Source organism: Ascaphus truei, chromosome 1, assembly GCF_040206685.1.
Source record: "Ascaphus truei isolate aAscTru1 chromosome 1, aAscTru1.hap1, whole genome shotgun sequence".
NCBI classification, from domain to species: domain Eukaryota; kingdom Metazoa; phylum Chordata; class Amphibia; order Anura; family Ascaphidae; genus Ascaphus; species Ascaphus truei.
The window spans coordinates 165,605,047-165,621,939 of record NC_134483.1 but is presented as its reverse complement, the minus strand read 5'-3'; the positions used below and the strand labels follow the sequence as shown (position 1 = coordinate 165,621,939).

The 16,893-nt window shown below is 41.4% G+C and overlaps 1 protein-coding gene across 6 annotated transcripts in view; it reads right to left on the bottom strand.

Moving 5' to 3' along the window:
- The window catches only part of PIP5K1B (phosphatidylinositol-4-phosphate 5-kinase type 1 beta), a 159,128-nt gene that overhangs the window by 4,115 nt on the left and 138,120 nt on the right, over window positions 1-16,893 (bottom strand). For all 6 annotated transcript variants that reach the window (XM_075597595.1, XM_075597570.1, XM_075597561.1 and 3 more), the window contains one exon: window positions 3,266-3,380. In XM_075597595.1, coding sequence (XP_075453710.1) covers window positions 3,266-3,380 — 115 coding nt within the window. The remainder of the gene's footprint in view (window positions 1-3,265; window positions 3,381-16,893) is intronic.

Here is a 16,893-nt window from a genome sequence, read left to right as displayed (position 1 = left end):
CATTCCTGTTGGTTATGATACTGGGTTAGGGAGCAGCAACAGCACAAACTGCACACAATCCAACAGTAGATGGCATTGTTGCTTAACAATGTGCTGTATCATTATATTTGATTGATGTACAGTAGGTATGCGCACACTATTGAAAAAATAGTGATATTGAGCGCGCTGTCCCTCCAAGTGATTCCCCCCTCGGCTGTCTGGTTCCACCCCGCAGCTCCTCGTCTCCCGTGATCAGCGGGGCGCGCTCGGCAAACAAAAGAACAAAAATAGGAGCGCATGAAATGAAACCAAGAAAAGCCGAAATTAATACGTATATTTTATATCATAAATGTATCATTCATCATAAAAACACACATATACCAGGAACATACAAATCAAAGCTGTCTAAAATGACACTAATAAATACAATAGAGCCCAAGCCTCGTGGAGTGTTTACACCCTTTTACTCCACGAGGCTTGGGCTCTATTGTATTATTTATTAGTGTCATTTTAGACAGCTTTGATTTGTATGTTCCTGGTATATGTGTGTTTTTATGATGAATGATACATTTATGATATAAAATATATGTATTCATTTCGGCTTTTCTTGGTTTCATTTCATATGCGCACACTATTGCATCATACTGTAGTACTCAAAATCAAACTAGCGTGAGGGGACGTCAAAACAGTAAGGCACTAAAGGCAGTTTGCCACGGGTTTTACATTTAGCACCATCATGTCCAACCGTTTTGAAGCTTACAGGTACTTGGCCACTGTTGGAGACAGGACACCGGGCTTGATGGGCAATTTGATTTTCCGTTATTAAATAATGTGCATGCACATCATCGGAGCTACTGCATGGAATGGAACGTGAATGGCTTATTGTCCTCTGAAGTGCGAGTAAGTAGGCATCTTTGATTTGTGAAACTCGAAGTATCACAGAGGCTAAAGTGCACTGAAACCCATTACTAATACCTTTAAGGTGTCAACATTGAACCTGTAGTAAATCTGCACGCCTGCGCTAGGGCAATTTCATGACCAGTATAGATACTGTGGAGATTACTTGTCAAAGTGTTATAGTGCAGATCACTTCAACGGGAGTTTCCGTGAGAACCTATATTTGACTAATGTGTGTTTTAACTTCTCTTTATTTGTTATTCAAACCTGACTTCATGCTAGTGAAAATACGGAAGGAACTCAACAGCTCACACCCATAATATCCTGGAATAAACGTAGACAGAGTGCAGAGAAAAAGCTAAACAGATTAGCAGCAGGGCGGTGATTAACAATGTCTGTGGCATCCCATTGTGTTATCTCACAATTCCAACTGCAGCATAACACCAACGGTTTCAGCAAAGAAAACAGAAAAGGAAGTGCTCCATTAAACGGGCAATTCATGCACTTATTTGTGGTTTTCTTCTGCTGTTTTTTTTTTAAACATAGGATTGAAGCAGGGGGTCTCTGGAGCTGAACCGCATTAATTTAAGCTCCGGGGACCCCCTGCTTCTCGAGATACAGACCAACAAAGGGGGTGCCGGTATCTTGGCAAAGTTTAAAGCTCCCGTGTTGACACGCGGGCTAATAGGAAGCCGCACCTGATGATGTCACGGCTTCCTATAGGACCACAGGGCACGGAGTTTTAAAAGTCCCCCCATTACGTGAACCCTGATAGCCGAGCGGAGCAGCTACCGGCACCCCCTACAGAGGAAAATATCTCCAGAAGCAGGAGGCCCCCAGAGCTGAAATTAATGGGGTTCAGCTCTGGAGACCCCCTGTTTCAATACTATAGTAACAAATTACCAGCTTGGATTGCCTCTTTAAAAGAGCAAAATGATGGCCCGTCTTATGTTAAAACACATATCACCATTTGACCAATCGCAGCCTGTTTAGAATCTAAATACTGTAGCGCCGACGAGTATTCTAAAACAAATCTGGGGCAATCACCAACAAGGCCCATTTCAGTGACATTTCTGCAGACAGACTAATGGCCCATCGGATTAACAGCGGGGTCCCTGGACTGCCAGGGACCCCTGCGGTGTTAATCCGATGGGCCATTAGTCTCTGCAGAAATGTCACTGAAATGTTGCAGCATGTACCCAGCATGTACCTGGATCTTGTTGGTGATAGCCCCAGATTTTCCAAGGCAAGTTTAAGGCAGGTTTAAGAATACTTGTTGGGCGCACCTGTAGAAGAATGAAACAAAGCAACCTTGAATGTGGAGAGTGGTTATTGCGTAATTGATGTAGTCAATAACTGTAACGTGTATAAAATGATATCAATTGTATGCATGGGATCGCTCTCCATCATGTTGTATCACAAATCAGGTTAAAGATACTTGACATGGTATCGCTATGGCTTGAAATGAAAACAAGTACTGGTGCAAAAGGTGGTAAAACACATTTGTTAAAATGCATTTTAGAATTGTATCTATGGTTTAAAACACACATGAGGAGGGGTGGGGGGGGGGGGCTTAATTCCCCAACACCCTGGTGCTAGTCAGCAATTTAAAATAATTGAGCGTTCCTGTAATGAATCACAGTACAACTACTGTTTTGCATTTCAATCTTGGTTCTACAGAATGGAACCTGGGTTAATTATCTCCAAAATGTGGTCTGACTGAGGTTCCTGAGGCCTGATCAGCACTGCTATAAGATATCCAAAGAGTTAAGATGACTACTTTTGCTTCCATTACAACTCCCTCACATAACAACTTGTGGCTCAACGTCAAACTGGTGTAAAAGTGTCCTTGTTCCCTATTTAACTCCCGCTATCAATTTCTTCAACCAATTGTTTTTTCAGCAGGTAAGGAAAAAACAGGTGGTTTAATACGTATGTTGGCAAGACGACTGTGATTTGGGCAAAATTGGATATAGTCATAAGTGCACTAGCAATGAGGAAAAACTCTGCTCTGTGCCAGTGCTATCCACTGGCCAAGTCAAGTCGAGTCAAAGTCTTTATCAGCAGTGTCACATGAGGCCACTTTTAGTAATGCTAGCAGGGTGGTGTATATACAGTTAGATTACATAGTTGATGAGGTTGAAAAAAGACTTGGGTCCATCAAGTTCAACCCGTGCTAAATTTAGTCAATAAAGTGAGTGTTTCACTTGTGTCTCATGCACAGAGTATAGAATCATCTGCATTGCCAATCATGCTCCCCTGCCCGTATGGTTTCCTTCCCCCTGTGCTTTCTGGCAGGGCTGTGCTAGCTTCCCTTGATGCTGCACCTTGCCTGAGGGATACCAGATGATAAGCCCTGCTTAATGCTATAGGAGAAGCAAAAACTTACTAGGTAGACATCCAAAACGGATGCATTGTCATTGTCCATTTCCTGTGTGCTCTGTTCAGATGTTTGGTAGGCACTATCTTCCAGAGTAAATGTCGAACTTGAAGGCAGGCCTTTTCTGGGGAAGGGGGGGAGAAAAAAAACAGGCAATATGTCAGAAAATAGCAAATATTATGGAAATATGATAGCTAGGATCTGGAAACAAATGACTCCCTGTTTCAGTCTACTAAACCTCTTTGGTGTCAGAAAAGCCTGCTACATTGTGCTTCTTGTAATCCATTGCTTCATAGGCCCATGTGGCAGCAAAGGAGTTAATGGTGGAGTATTAGTTGCATTAAATATATACACATTTTCAGAAATGGCTTTTGCTTTAGTGGAATAGAACCACTTGATTAATATGGGCCTACATATGAGTGAATGGGCTTTTAGGCATCTTCTGGCTCCAGGTGTCTTCCATCAGTGCACCACCTAATAAATATGTCCTTACATGTCACTTGAAATTCTATGTGTTGTGATGTTTGGACACTTGATATAATACAACACACTATTACGAATATTGTGAATTATGAATATGGCAGGGAGCTCTCCCTTTATTTCGGTCCCACTGCATGCACAGAGAAGACGATTGTTGGAATTTTAACCTTTCATAACTACAGTACTGTACTAACATCTAATACATACAGAACACCTTCCATCTCAAATTGAAGCCCCAAAATACCCACAACATATATATAAGCATATAAGTTTCACAGAGGAGTGCTACTGAGCATGGCAATATGTATTTAACGTGGTCTGCCGTGAAGTTTGGCTCAAGGGCTTACAACAATTTGGCCAAAATGTTAAACTAAAAGACCATTTTATTTATTAGTTATTTATACATGTATATTTAGGCACTGTACCGTATATAAGTTTTTCTGGATGTGCACTGAGCTTTGTCTGTGTTTTATGTTATGTCTCTGGTTTTAAATATATGTATACAGTGATAGATAGTAAGATTCTTGGGGCAGGTACTTCCTGTTGTCTCAGTTTGTCTTAACATATAAGTACTTTTTTGTGATACAACGGTATTTTACGCCCTCCCACATCAGTATTTGTCTTAACTCTGTGCCCAGGACATACTTGAAAACGAGAGGTAACTCACAATGTATTACTGCCTGGTAAAACAGTTTATAAATAAATAAAATAAATAAATCAGCATTGCGCTTCGGGAAAAAATGCTGCGCCATCAAAATAAAAGACAATACAGTTTCATACCCCCATCCGTCAAGAGTCCTTGAAAAATATTAACTAAAGCACCACTTACAAAACAGGCCATTCTTACAAACAGGCCATACTGATTTGTATTGGCCCCCAACCTCCAGGGCCCCTAAATGAAAAGATGGGCTAAAACTTCAGAACAGACAAACTTCAAGTCTAGACATTAAGGGACCAAGAACCCCTAATAGAACAAACATATTACATTAAAATGAAACCTATGTAGATGTATTTGTAATTTTTGCACAGATGGTCATAACCTGAGCTGGGTTAAATGTCACCTATTAACACTTTGGGTGTTCGATTCCACCAGCTTGGGATTCTCTTTGCCAGAATTATCTGTTGGTGTCTGGCAGGTGCCAGAGGACATTGTGATGAGCACTGAAGGTCAAAAATGCTAAATATTAAGAGGGACTTCAGTATTGTCAAAAAAAAAAAAAAAAGAATGGTGAGTATGGGTGACCATGTACAGTATTCACTTCAATGAGTATGAGTTTGAAGTTCACTTATGTTAGTTTCAGAAGCAAGTAACAACACTTACAATGAAAACTGGGCATCCAGCCTGCACATCTAATGAGCAATTACTGCAAAACAATCTCTAATACGTGGAAATCGTGAGTCATCGGCGCCCCAGCACTTATCCTTAACCTATGATGGTGTTAGAATGTAAGCAACACGGTCCTGCCAAGAGTTATCGTGGGGGGGTGTCTGCACATCGCAGAGTCTCTTCCATGATACATAGTCCAACAGAATGAATCCATGAAAAATGCTACCTGTGCTATTGCATATATCGTACAACAAATATGGCTATCTACCTAAAAGGATCCAGGTCACTATGGCCCTGCTGGTGGGACCTGCCACACATTGATTTGATTTATACATCCAACACTGGTTAACTGTGGGCTATTCAGAATACAAAAAATCTGAAAAAAACAACTGCAGTGCAATAAGCTTTTGCTGCAGCGAGTCCACTGATGTGCTACACAAGATATTCTGTTTTCCCATTGGATCAATGCTGCAATAAAGAATGCTTCATCAAAGATTCTCATACCCTATAGTTACTGCACATTTACACATTCAGTTAAGGGTAGCTTTCAGTATTTCCAAGCACTGCTTAATTCCTTATTTATTTTGCTAGGCCAGTGAAGGGCCTTCCTAGTGCATAAATCTCTATTCTAGGATTTCTTTTCTCTTAAGATTATTCTTTACTGCACCATACTAAGACATATAAGGTCATTACAACTCTTTATTATAACCCATCTAATCATTTTCCTGTGAGAAACATATATGTGCTTTCTATCCGAAAAATCGCTTTCTCTCTCGTACAATAAATGAGGAAGACTCTGAGGGCCATCTTTACTAAACGCTGCTTTGGCATAAGACTCCTTCCGGCAGTGGAATATACCTTACAGCCCATTCACTTGGATGTAATATTGGGTTATTAAACTTACATTGTTCATTTTGTCACTGCAATGACAACATTCAGGCCTATATTTACTAAGTAGTGCTATGCCATATGAAAAACTGGATACAAAATACTTGATAAGATCTAAGTCTAATAAGCGATGATTTATTCCGCTAATAAGGGCCTCACACCAGCCCTCTTACATGTATGCGTAGCTACAGTATCTAACAGACTGAAAGCTATGGTAATTATACTTTCAGCATAACTCCACATCCACACCTGAGAACAGTCCCACTCAATCAAGTTGATGTTTGGTAAGCACTATGTTCTGACCGGCTTGGGGTCTGCGGGATTTCCCTGAGTAGGGAGAGAGCCGGGCTGTTGCTAGGGAGCTGGGCAGCTTCCTTCACCCCGATTGGCTGCATTACCCAGCAGCAACCAATCAGGAGGAGGTGTCAGGAGCCTGGGGGTGGGCCAAGGAGAGGAGGAAACTGCATGGAGAGGTGTGAATGGTGTGTGTCTGTGTATGTGTCTCGAGCATGTCGCACCTTTGACCATTGTGTCCAGTATTTTTGGAGAAGCCACCTGGCAACCCTAATTAGTAGACCATGATACAGGGTATATTTATGCACTTTCAGGCCCTCCCATCCCTCAAAGACCCTTGGACTAGTAAAGAATATAAGCTAAAGCAGCACTTACATACGGGGGGATATGACGAGCTGGGAATGCATTAAAATACAATTTAAATTGGTTTAATTTTACTTTATAAAGTAATGTTTGTTTTATTTGGCAATCATTTGGAGCTGAAAATAATCAAAATGTGAGGTTTGCTGTTTGTTCGGCAATTGTGGCTAATCATTTGGTTTAAGAGGGACAATAAAAATGAATATGGTAGACCTAATATTTATCTGTTTTAAAGTGCTGCTTTACCATATCTCTTTTTCTGAGCCCATGGGGTGGGGATGCATGAAATTATATACATGATATGCAGATATATCAATCCAACCTACCCTCACTCACTCCTGAAATCCAGTCCCAAGTCTCGGATTGCCTCCTGGCTATATCCTCGTGGATGCTGCTCCGCCGTCTTAAAGTTCATATTTCTAAAACTGATCTCCTTATATTTCTCCCTAAACCTGGCCTAATATCCCCCTTTTCCATCACAGTAAACAGTATTACCATCTATCCTGTTGCCAAAACATGTTGCCTAGGAGTAACATTTGGCTCCATTTCCTTCTCCATTCACGGCATGGCTACAATTTGTCTTTCTTCCTCCCTAATATTGGCAAGATTCGCCCTTGCCTCTGTCAATCTACTGCTAAAACTCTAATTCAGGGTGCACAAACTGGGGGCGCTAGATTTTCGGGGGGGGGGGGGGCGGTAGTTATAGAGGTCCCGCGCTCTCCCCCCAGGCATTTAAATTAAATGCCGGGGGACCGCGCGAGGCCTCTATAACACACTTGCCTTCCCTTCCAGCGATGCGTCATCCTAGTAACCTGTTACCATGGCGATGTGAGGTCACATGACCTTGCACGTCATTTGACACCAGGGTCAAGCAGGGGAGGATGGCACGAGGGGCCGAGGAGAGCAGGCAGGGGTGCACACGGGGAAAGGTTTGTGCACCCATGCTCTAATTCATGCCCTTATTCTCTCCCGTCAGGATTATTGTAACATACTGATAACAGGGCTCCCTCCCTGCCTCACAACTTTCTCCTTTGCAATCTGTCAAATTCTGCTGCGAGAATAACTTTACTTTCTCTCTGTTCATCTCCTCCTTAAATCCCTCTCGTGGCTTCCTATCAAATTTCAGATCACCTACAAAGTTCTGCTCCTTACATTTTAAGGCTTTCCACTCATCTGCTCCTTCCTACATATCAGCGTTGATCTTTTGGTAGCCCTCACTCGTGTTCTGCGCTCTACCCATAACTGTCTCTCCTCCACCCCTTTCACAGCTACTGCTCTCTCTTGCCTTAAACCTTTTTTACTCACTGCCTCTTCCATTTTAGTCGAATATATATCACCTCAGACCTCTGTCCATAAAAATTAAGGAGATGTATGTGCTGAGAAATAAGCATATGCTAATGGCTATGCAAAGTATATTTAAATGAGTCACATCCCACACTTCCTAAAAGGCTGTCCATAAGAACTATACTGAGTTAACATGGCTAAGGCACCTACGTAATGACTAGACTGTTGTCAGATCCACCAGAATTAGAACCCACAACCTCTGCTACTCTGGGCATTGGCTCTAGCCGTGTGAGCTAAACCAGCTGCTAGTCAGAACTGCTGTACCTGTCCACTAGCCTACTGTATCTCCAAGGGATTTTTATTTTGTTGATTCTAACCTTGAAAGAACTTCAAGCACAAAGTAATAATATGTACTGAGGGCTATGAGTTACTGGGGCCAGGTGAGATTAAATAAACCACAGGTTTTCTGACACACACAAGTAAAAACAAGGTGAATTACAGCCAATAAAGAAGATGCAGAGAGAAAGTAATATAACATAGTGACCTGGTGACTTGAGTTAGTATTTCTAATCCTATAAAAGGGGAAAGTGGGCCATATTTACTAAGGAGTGTTCTACTACATGGCACCTTCAGTGCTGGAATACATTACAGCCTATTGAAATAAATGGACTGTAAGGTGTCTTCCCGTGCCAGATATGTCTCATGGCAGAAGACTGCTTATTAGTTTTCTCTCTCATAAATCTATACTAGAGAAGCAGAGTTTGGTGAAACCATAAGGCAGTATTTCACAAATGGCAGATGTGCCTCCATTACAATGACTTAGATGTGATATGTGTATGCATTCAATAATCTAGCCATACGGAACATTCTGTTTTGCTCCCACTTTGCCTGCACCACAAAGAAGGCTCTGACGGCAGTGTCCGTCTCTTCCTCTCTCTACTCCACAGCTCAGAACTAAACTGGAAGGAGGAAGCCAGCCACGTGTCCCCAATTGTCTGAACACGAAATTTAAATGGACATCAAGTGAGTCAAAAATGTGTGACATACATACAGATGCAGACAGCTTTCAAAAGGGAGACTGAAACGAGAAATAGACATGTGGAGAATAGGAGGGGGAAAAACACAACAGGAGTAAACATCTCCCAACCCACCTCTGCCATCAAAATGATGACCACTGCCATTTCAAAACATTTTTATTGTAAGTAGAATCCAGCTGATTTGTGATATCAATCATACAACCAGGCGGTGACAGCTGCCTATAATGACTGCTGAAGCATGAACAATAAAAACAGTCTATACATTTTATTTTTTTAAAGCCTGCTCTGTTGCTTTCTGTTTCAATTACTGCTGAGAGGCAAGAAAAAAAAAAAAAGGCTTTATTTATTGAATACAAACTAAAAGTAAATATCACACCATGGCTTTAGCATCAGCAAATGTCACGAGTTCTGGTTACAGATTCCCAGGCAGGAGAGAATCAATAAACTCTTGCATCTGCTGTCACAGACAAACCGTTTCAAACGCTATTTGTTTTTAAAGGCTGAATTTGTGGGGGGTTTTTCCTTCTGTTTTCCGATGCTGAGGGAATTTGGTTGCCAAAGAGAAATACAAGGATAAAACAATGTCTTATCCCAGACCATACCGAAATCTTGCCCCAGTTTCTAATCTCAGAAATTATGCAAGCTGGCAATGCCATTTACATGGCCACTGGGGACATTCTCTGAATTACACAGTCGTCTAAATCCCGTAGGTGTCCCCCAAAATCCTAATTACTTTAAAGCAGCAATCCTCCCTACTTGTTTTTTCCCAGAATTTGAACCAGGAGGAGCTGAACCACGTTATTTTTTAGCTCTGGGGACCCTCTTGTTTCTGAAATTCTTACCGGGATCAGTCAGGATAATAAATGTACCCGTATAAGCAGGAACTATACATATAGTTTCATTACAATAGAGCAGTGGTCCCCTACCTTTTTTTTTTTACACAGTGCACCCCCTACTTGAAAATATTTGTTCAGTGAACCCCTTATTATTAATACTAATTACTTACTCAGACTATTGCTAACAAACCTGTTTGAAGCTCTGCCTGTAATTGACAGCTACACAACCCACGCTAAGGTGCAATTTTGGGCCTTACAAAGTGCGCAGTCCCCACACGGGCTCAGGAACCCACTATGCATGTTTTTTTGTGACGAACCCCTTGGAAACAACCCACAAATTCGCTGTTGGGAATCACTGCAATAGAGGTTATGTTAAGATTTAAAAAACACTCTCCAGCATTTGGTAACAAATGGAGACATTAAAAGTTTAAAATGTTATCTAAAATAATTAAGACTCGTCTATTTTCCCATTTTTTTTTTTTTAATTTCAGTCACCTATATCGAACCCATTAATCATGTAAATGCTACTAGTTCACTTTGGTTTTAGGAGGTACTGCACCTTTAAACAGAAAATGTGTTAAAAGTACTCGGCTTTGTAAAACGGACAATGTTTATATCAATGCAAAGTGTGGACAATCCCAAAACAAGTTCAGAAATTATTCCATGTAAATAAAAGCTGTAATTATTACCAATGAGTCATTTGTAAAGTAGACTAACCAGTTTTTAATTGTCATGCATGCTGGAAGCTTAGAGATCCACTGTACATTTACACAATTAAGTGTATTTACAATCACTGTACGTACAGTAGAAGTGCCAAAGCTGTGGCGAGTAACTGCCATTTAAATTTCTGTCCAGGTTAAAGGAATCAACGAAACATATTCAAACTATGGGGCTTATTCTGTAAGCTCCGTTATCGCTGAACCGTGCAATCTGCACAGAGAGCCCCATTCAAGTCAATGTTTCTTTCCGTGCGGATCACACGATACAGCGCTAACGGAGCTTACAGAATACCCCCTAAAAGTTGCTGCAGAGGAGACATGGTGTAGTGGTTAAGGTGTGGAGTTTGAACTCATAACCTAGTACTGTAGGTCTGAGACACTTATACATGTGATGTTGAGAAAACCACTTTATCTCCCTGTCCTTTATCGTACCCACCTTTTACTTCCACCTCTCCAGAAGCTGTTATTCATACCACAGTACCAGAAATGTATTGTCAGGATTGCACCCTAGCTCCTGTGTGGTATGACTGAAATCCACCACTGAAGCTGGATTGCTACATCACTTCTCATTTTGATTTATGAGAACATTGAAATTGATTTGGAATATTATATTTAATAAACCGCTGCTACTGTTTAGCTTCCTACCATAGCTCAAAGCTCTTCTGCTTTTGATTCCACACCATTATGTATTTTTATTGGTGGAGCAGGCAGGGCAGGACCACACTCGGCAAGGCTGGGCATGTGTTGGCTAAGTGGCTTATCTTCGTGTTTACAGTATACATTTATAGGATCCCTTTATCTAGCATACTATTTATTCACCCAGTTTATTATTGACTATGCATGTTTTCATACATACACTATAAAACACTGCATACAGTATATAAGTACAATATGAGAATGAATAATGATAATCCCTTCTCTCCCTTGTGTCAGAACCAACATAGCACAAAAGGTATTAGGTTTATAGATTACAACCACAGAGAAACGTCCACTTACACAGCATTCCACCTAAATAAACGGTCTAAGATAACTTGGGACTCACAAGGGAGATGAATGAGAATAAAAGTGTGTTTTAGCGCAAACACATAATTTTTTCTGTTGCGGTATGTGTATTTCATAGAGATTGTTTAGAAAAGATGCTTATGCCACCACAGACCTGGTGGACTTTTAGGTGCAAATAAAGGCAGAAATGCAGCAAGACGGGCACAGAATTGTATACATCCCATTATAACATGTACAAAAGGTAGCTCCTATAGACACTACCCAAATCACATTACTTATGTCGAGTTGCTTGATCTAGGCTGGCGCCATCTTTAAAAAAGAGCTAACCTTCAAGCTCACAACCACCAAATCTCAACTCATACCAATTATCCAAAATCCCAAATTCGCACCAGGATGTGAGCCCAGACAATTTGAGCAATTTACAACCAAAAACATAAGGGCGATTGCTGACTTCCTGAGCTTTGGGGAATTCCTGAGCTACCAAAGGCTACAAAGCAAATACGAAATACGGGGATTGAATGTCTTCAAATATCTCCAAATTCGGCACTACGTCCAATCAATATCACCAACGTTGGAATTTCCCCCTCTGACGAACTTCGAAAGACTGTGCACAGAGACAGCGCATCAAAAAGGTCTGATAACGCAAATATACACAGAACTAGAAAGAGCAACAGATGCTCCAGTTCATGACTACATGCTCCAGTGGGCAGCAGAATTGGGCATAGTTATAGACCAAGAGGATTGGGAAAGTATTTGGGAATCAGCCTCAGGAACTTCCATATGTACCACAATCAAAGAAAATATTTACAAAATACTGTTTCGCTGGTATCTCACCCCAGTTAGAATAAATCAAATCTACCCTCTGGCTTCAGACCTATGTTGGAGAGGCTGCGGACAAAAGGGTGACATGGCCCACATATGGTGGTCATGTCCAGAAATTCAGAAATACTGGGAAACCATACAGACTTTAATCACAGAGGTCACAGACCTCACAATACCCATTGATCCGCTGACCTACTTGCTGGCCAGGCCAATCGAGAACATTGACCGCCCAACAAGTAAATTGATCTCCTTCATTCTCACGGCGGCTAGATGTGCGGTGGCGGCCTCGTGGAAGAAGGTGTCTCCCCCCCCTAGGCAAACTGTTAAAAACAGAATACAGGAAGTCATGTTAATGGAAAAGCTCTCGGCTTTTCTAAAAAGGAAAACGGAGCCCTTTTACAATACATGGGAACCGTGGCTGTCCCGTATGACAGATTAGTGACGACCATTCCCACAGTAGAAGACAGCAGTAGTGGAAGAGTACAGTACAATGGTCAGAGAAGGAAGGGTCCTCCCTTCCCCAGACCCTGCCCCCCCCTCCTCATCTCTCCATCACTTCTTCTCCCCCTCCCCCCCCCCCCTCTCTCTGTTTCGACCCTCACGCCAACCCTGCCGACCCACACTTGAAGGTCGGGGGAGCGTTGAGTCTTTCCCTCTTTCTGTCTATAAAACAAGAAAAACCTGTATTAGGCAAAATATTGTTTATTCTGTATACAATGTATTTCACACAATGCCTAATAAAAACTGTTGGAAAAAAAAAAAAAAAAAGAGCTAACTTGTTTCTTTTATAAACAGCTTCAGATTCCAACGTAACGTGATGAAAGATCTACTACGTGTGAGATACCTGCATAGGGTGAGATATCTGTAGTGATATGGAATAGAATAGACCAGTATAGATCGTGGCCCTTAAATTAATCTGGATAACATTGGTTACTAAACAGCACTTATGTACACTATAACATTTAAAATATGGTGTGCATTTCTTAGTAGTAGATGGAGAACAAGATGTTCTGACACTAGTGTTACCCAGAGTGCACTAGTGAACACATTTGGAGCGGTTATATGGAGCAATAGGAAAGAGAATAGCTGCACAAAAAGAAAATATTGGAACATATATTTATTTTTATTGGGTTGTTACTTTTTCAATTCTATCACTGATAATATTCCCCTAGCCTTATGTGCCCTAACCGTCTGGCCAATAGATTTAACTTAAATATTTGTTTTGCACATTTAGAAAATATGTTAGTCAGAAGCAGAGGTAATAGTCAATATTGAATGTGCATCGGGACACAGGCGTTTGATACATATAGTTCTCATTGTTATTTAGGGCAATTGTTACTATATCAGATACCTTCTGGTGCTGTAAGACAATGTATAGCCGATTCAGCTGACTTTCAGCCCCTACACGTATCTTATGCACTAGAATCACTTCATCAAAATTGGCCTTAATATCTTCCATTACTACTACGTGGTGACAAACAACAAGAAGAAACAAAAAAGTGTGTAAAAGCGCCGAATGGGATGTTAATTTGAATATGGGCACTGAAGCAAAATAAAAAGCAAAAAAATATAAAAAAAAAAAAAAAAAAAAAAAAATCATGTGACATGAACCAGTCCGGTGCAAATAAGGGTTTGCTAGATATAAGTAATGTACAGATGAAATTTAGGTAATCACAACCTGGTGGTGTGTGCAGCTTCTAGTAATAGGGAACCCCCAGTCCCTAATGTGAACGTGACAACAAAAAGAAAAAAATGAGAAGCGCAGACAGTGGGGGTTGTGATAAAACTAATGTACTTTATTAAATAAACTTGTCCCAAGGAAATCCCTCTAGGACAACAGTGATGAAAAATCAATACATAAATAGTAGTTAAAAATAGTGCAGATGGATTGGATGTACGGTAACACTTGGTCGGTGTCCAGGGGTTTGAAAACGGGAGTAACCCGATAGATATTCTTAATCCTGTATGTTGTGCACTGCCCGGGCAGGTATTAGTGAAGAGGGGTACCCCAGGGTTGAGACAGTATTGGAAATGCTCACCCTTAGATACTGCAGATCCTTGACGGTCCTGTTGTCCCTCAGGTCACAAAAAAACGCTCCGGTGCACACAGTTTGAATGTGCTGCAACTCGCGATAACACGCAGCCCTCCGGGTGTCCGGGTCTGATGTCACTTCCGGCTGTGACGCACAGACCCTTCCCGGTAGTCTCTGGGCTCCGTCTCTCAGCGCTCCTCCTCCTGATGGTTACCAATGACCATATAGACAGCCCAGGGATAACGTCACACCATATGCCTTCATAAATTATAGCCCAGTTAATTGCAATCACTTAAATGCCCAATTAGTGGCTCATTCATCTTATACATAAACTGGGCTATAAATTATGAAGGCATATGGTGTGACGTTATCCCTGACGAAGCCTTTTGGTGAAACGCGTAGGAGGAGCAATAGGGTAATTGCTTGCCAACAGTGCGTTTGAGAGGAGCGGACAATACCACTTGCTGGGCTGTCTATATGGTCATTGGTCATTGGTAACCATGAGGAGGAGGAGCGCTGAGAGACGGAGCCCAGAGACTACCGGGAAGGGTCTGTGCGTCACAGCCGGAAGTGACATCAGACCCGGACACCCGGAGGGCTGCGTGTTATCGCGAGTTGCAGCACATTCAAACTGTGTGCACCGGAGCGGTTTTTTGTGACCTGAGGGACAACAGGACCGTCAAGGATCTGCAGTATCTAAGGGTGAGCATTTCCAATACTGTCTCAACCCTGGGGTACCCCTCTTCACTAATACCTGCCCGGGCAGTGCACAACCTACAGGATTAAGACTATCTATCGGGTTACTCCCGTTTTCAAACCCCTGGACACCGACCAACTGTTACCGTACATCCAATCCATCTGCACTATTTTTAATTACTATTTATGTATTGATTTTCCATCACTGTTGTCCTAGAGGGATTTCCTTGGGACAAGTTTATTTAATAAAGTACATTAGTTTAATCACAACCCCCACTGTCTGCGCTTCTCATTTTTTTCTTTTTGTGGTGACAAACAGCCCAGCCAAAAGACAAAATATCGTAACATCAGGTGCAAAGGGAATAATGTCAAATATATAACACACTGAACGTGACCAAGGGGTCACAAAAGGTCCTATAATGATGCACTCATTGTCAGAGGATATATATATATAAAGGATAATACGTGTAACAGGATTCCAATATCCCCAATGGATGACCGGATATGGTGGATTGCCCACAAAAAATCACTGAGGTGAGGAAATCAAAAATGCTCAATGTCACAGTTAAAAAAAATAATGAAATGTTATTAATAAAACAAACACGAAGATAGTGTCCAATATATGTAGAGTGAAGGAAATCATAAAATCCCCAGAGTGGAGACAGCAAAAATGTTTACAGGTATGTATGCCCCAGGGCATAGTCAGATACACCTAATCTTATTGGCTTGTAGCCGAACATATGTGTGGATATAGAAAGATGAATTGCGTCGATATAGGTATGAGCTATATATATTCACCAAGGTCAGCTGGTAGCTAGGTGCAGATGGTTCTCTCTGCCTAATTAGATATAATACCACCAATGTGGACCTAGTAATGATCTATACAGTACAAATGTACAGGTAATGGATTTGGGTATATAGCATTAATCTTCCTAGCGGATCCATTCAGTGTCTTAATATCTTCCATCAATGGGTAGTTTGACAGGTTCAGATTATTGACACTGCAGATTTCCAATTAACTATATAATGTGACGTACAGTTAGGTCCGGAAATAATTGGACACTGACACAATTTTCATAATTTTGGCTCTGTACGCCACCACAATGGATTTGAAATGAAACAACCGAGATGCAATAGAAGTGCAGACTTTCCGCTTTACGTCAAGGGGTTGAACAAAAATATTGTATGAAACGTTTAGGAATAGCAACCATTTACATACACATTCCCCTTATTTCACGGGCTCAAATGTAATTGGACAAATGAACACAATCATAAATAAAATGTTAATTTTTAATACTTTGTCGAGAATCCTTTGCAGGCAACGACTGCCTGAAGTCTGGAACGCATGGACATCACCAAATGCTGGGTTTCCTCCTTTGTGATGCTTTGCCAGTCCTTTACTGCAGCTGTCTTCAGTTGTTGTTTGTTCGTGGGTCTTTCTGCCTTAAGTTTTGTCTTCAGCAATCGAAATGCATGCTCGATCGGGTTGAGACCAGGTGATTTACTCGGCCATTGCAGAATATGCCACTTCTTTGCCTTAAAAAACTCCTAGGTTGCTTTCGCAGTAAGTTTTGGGTCATTGTCCATCTGTAAAGTGAAGCGCCGTCCAATGAATTTGCTGAATTTGGCTGAATCTAAGCAGACAATATATCCCTATACACTTCAGAATTTATCCGGCTGCTTCTGTCTTCTGTCACATCATCAATAAACACTAGTGACCCAGTGCCATTGTAAGCCATGCATGCCCATGCCATTACACTGCCTCCACTGTGTTTTACAGATGATGTGGTATGCTTCAGATCATGAGCCGTTCCAAGCCTTCTCCATATTTTTTTCTTCCCATCATTCTGGTACAGGTT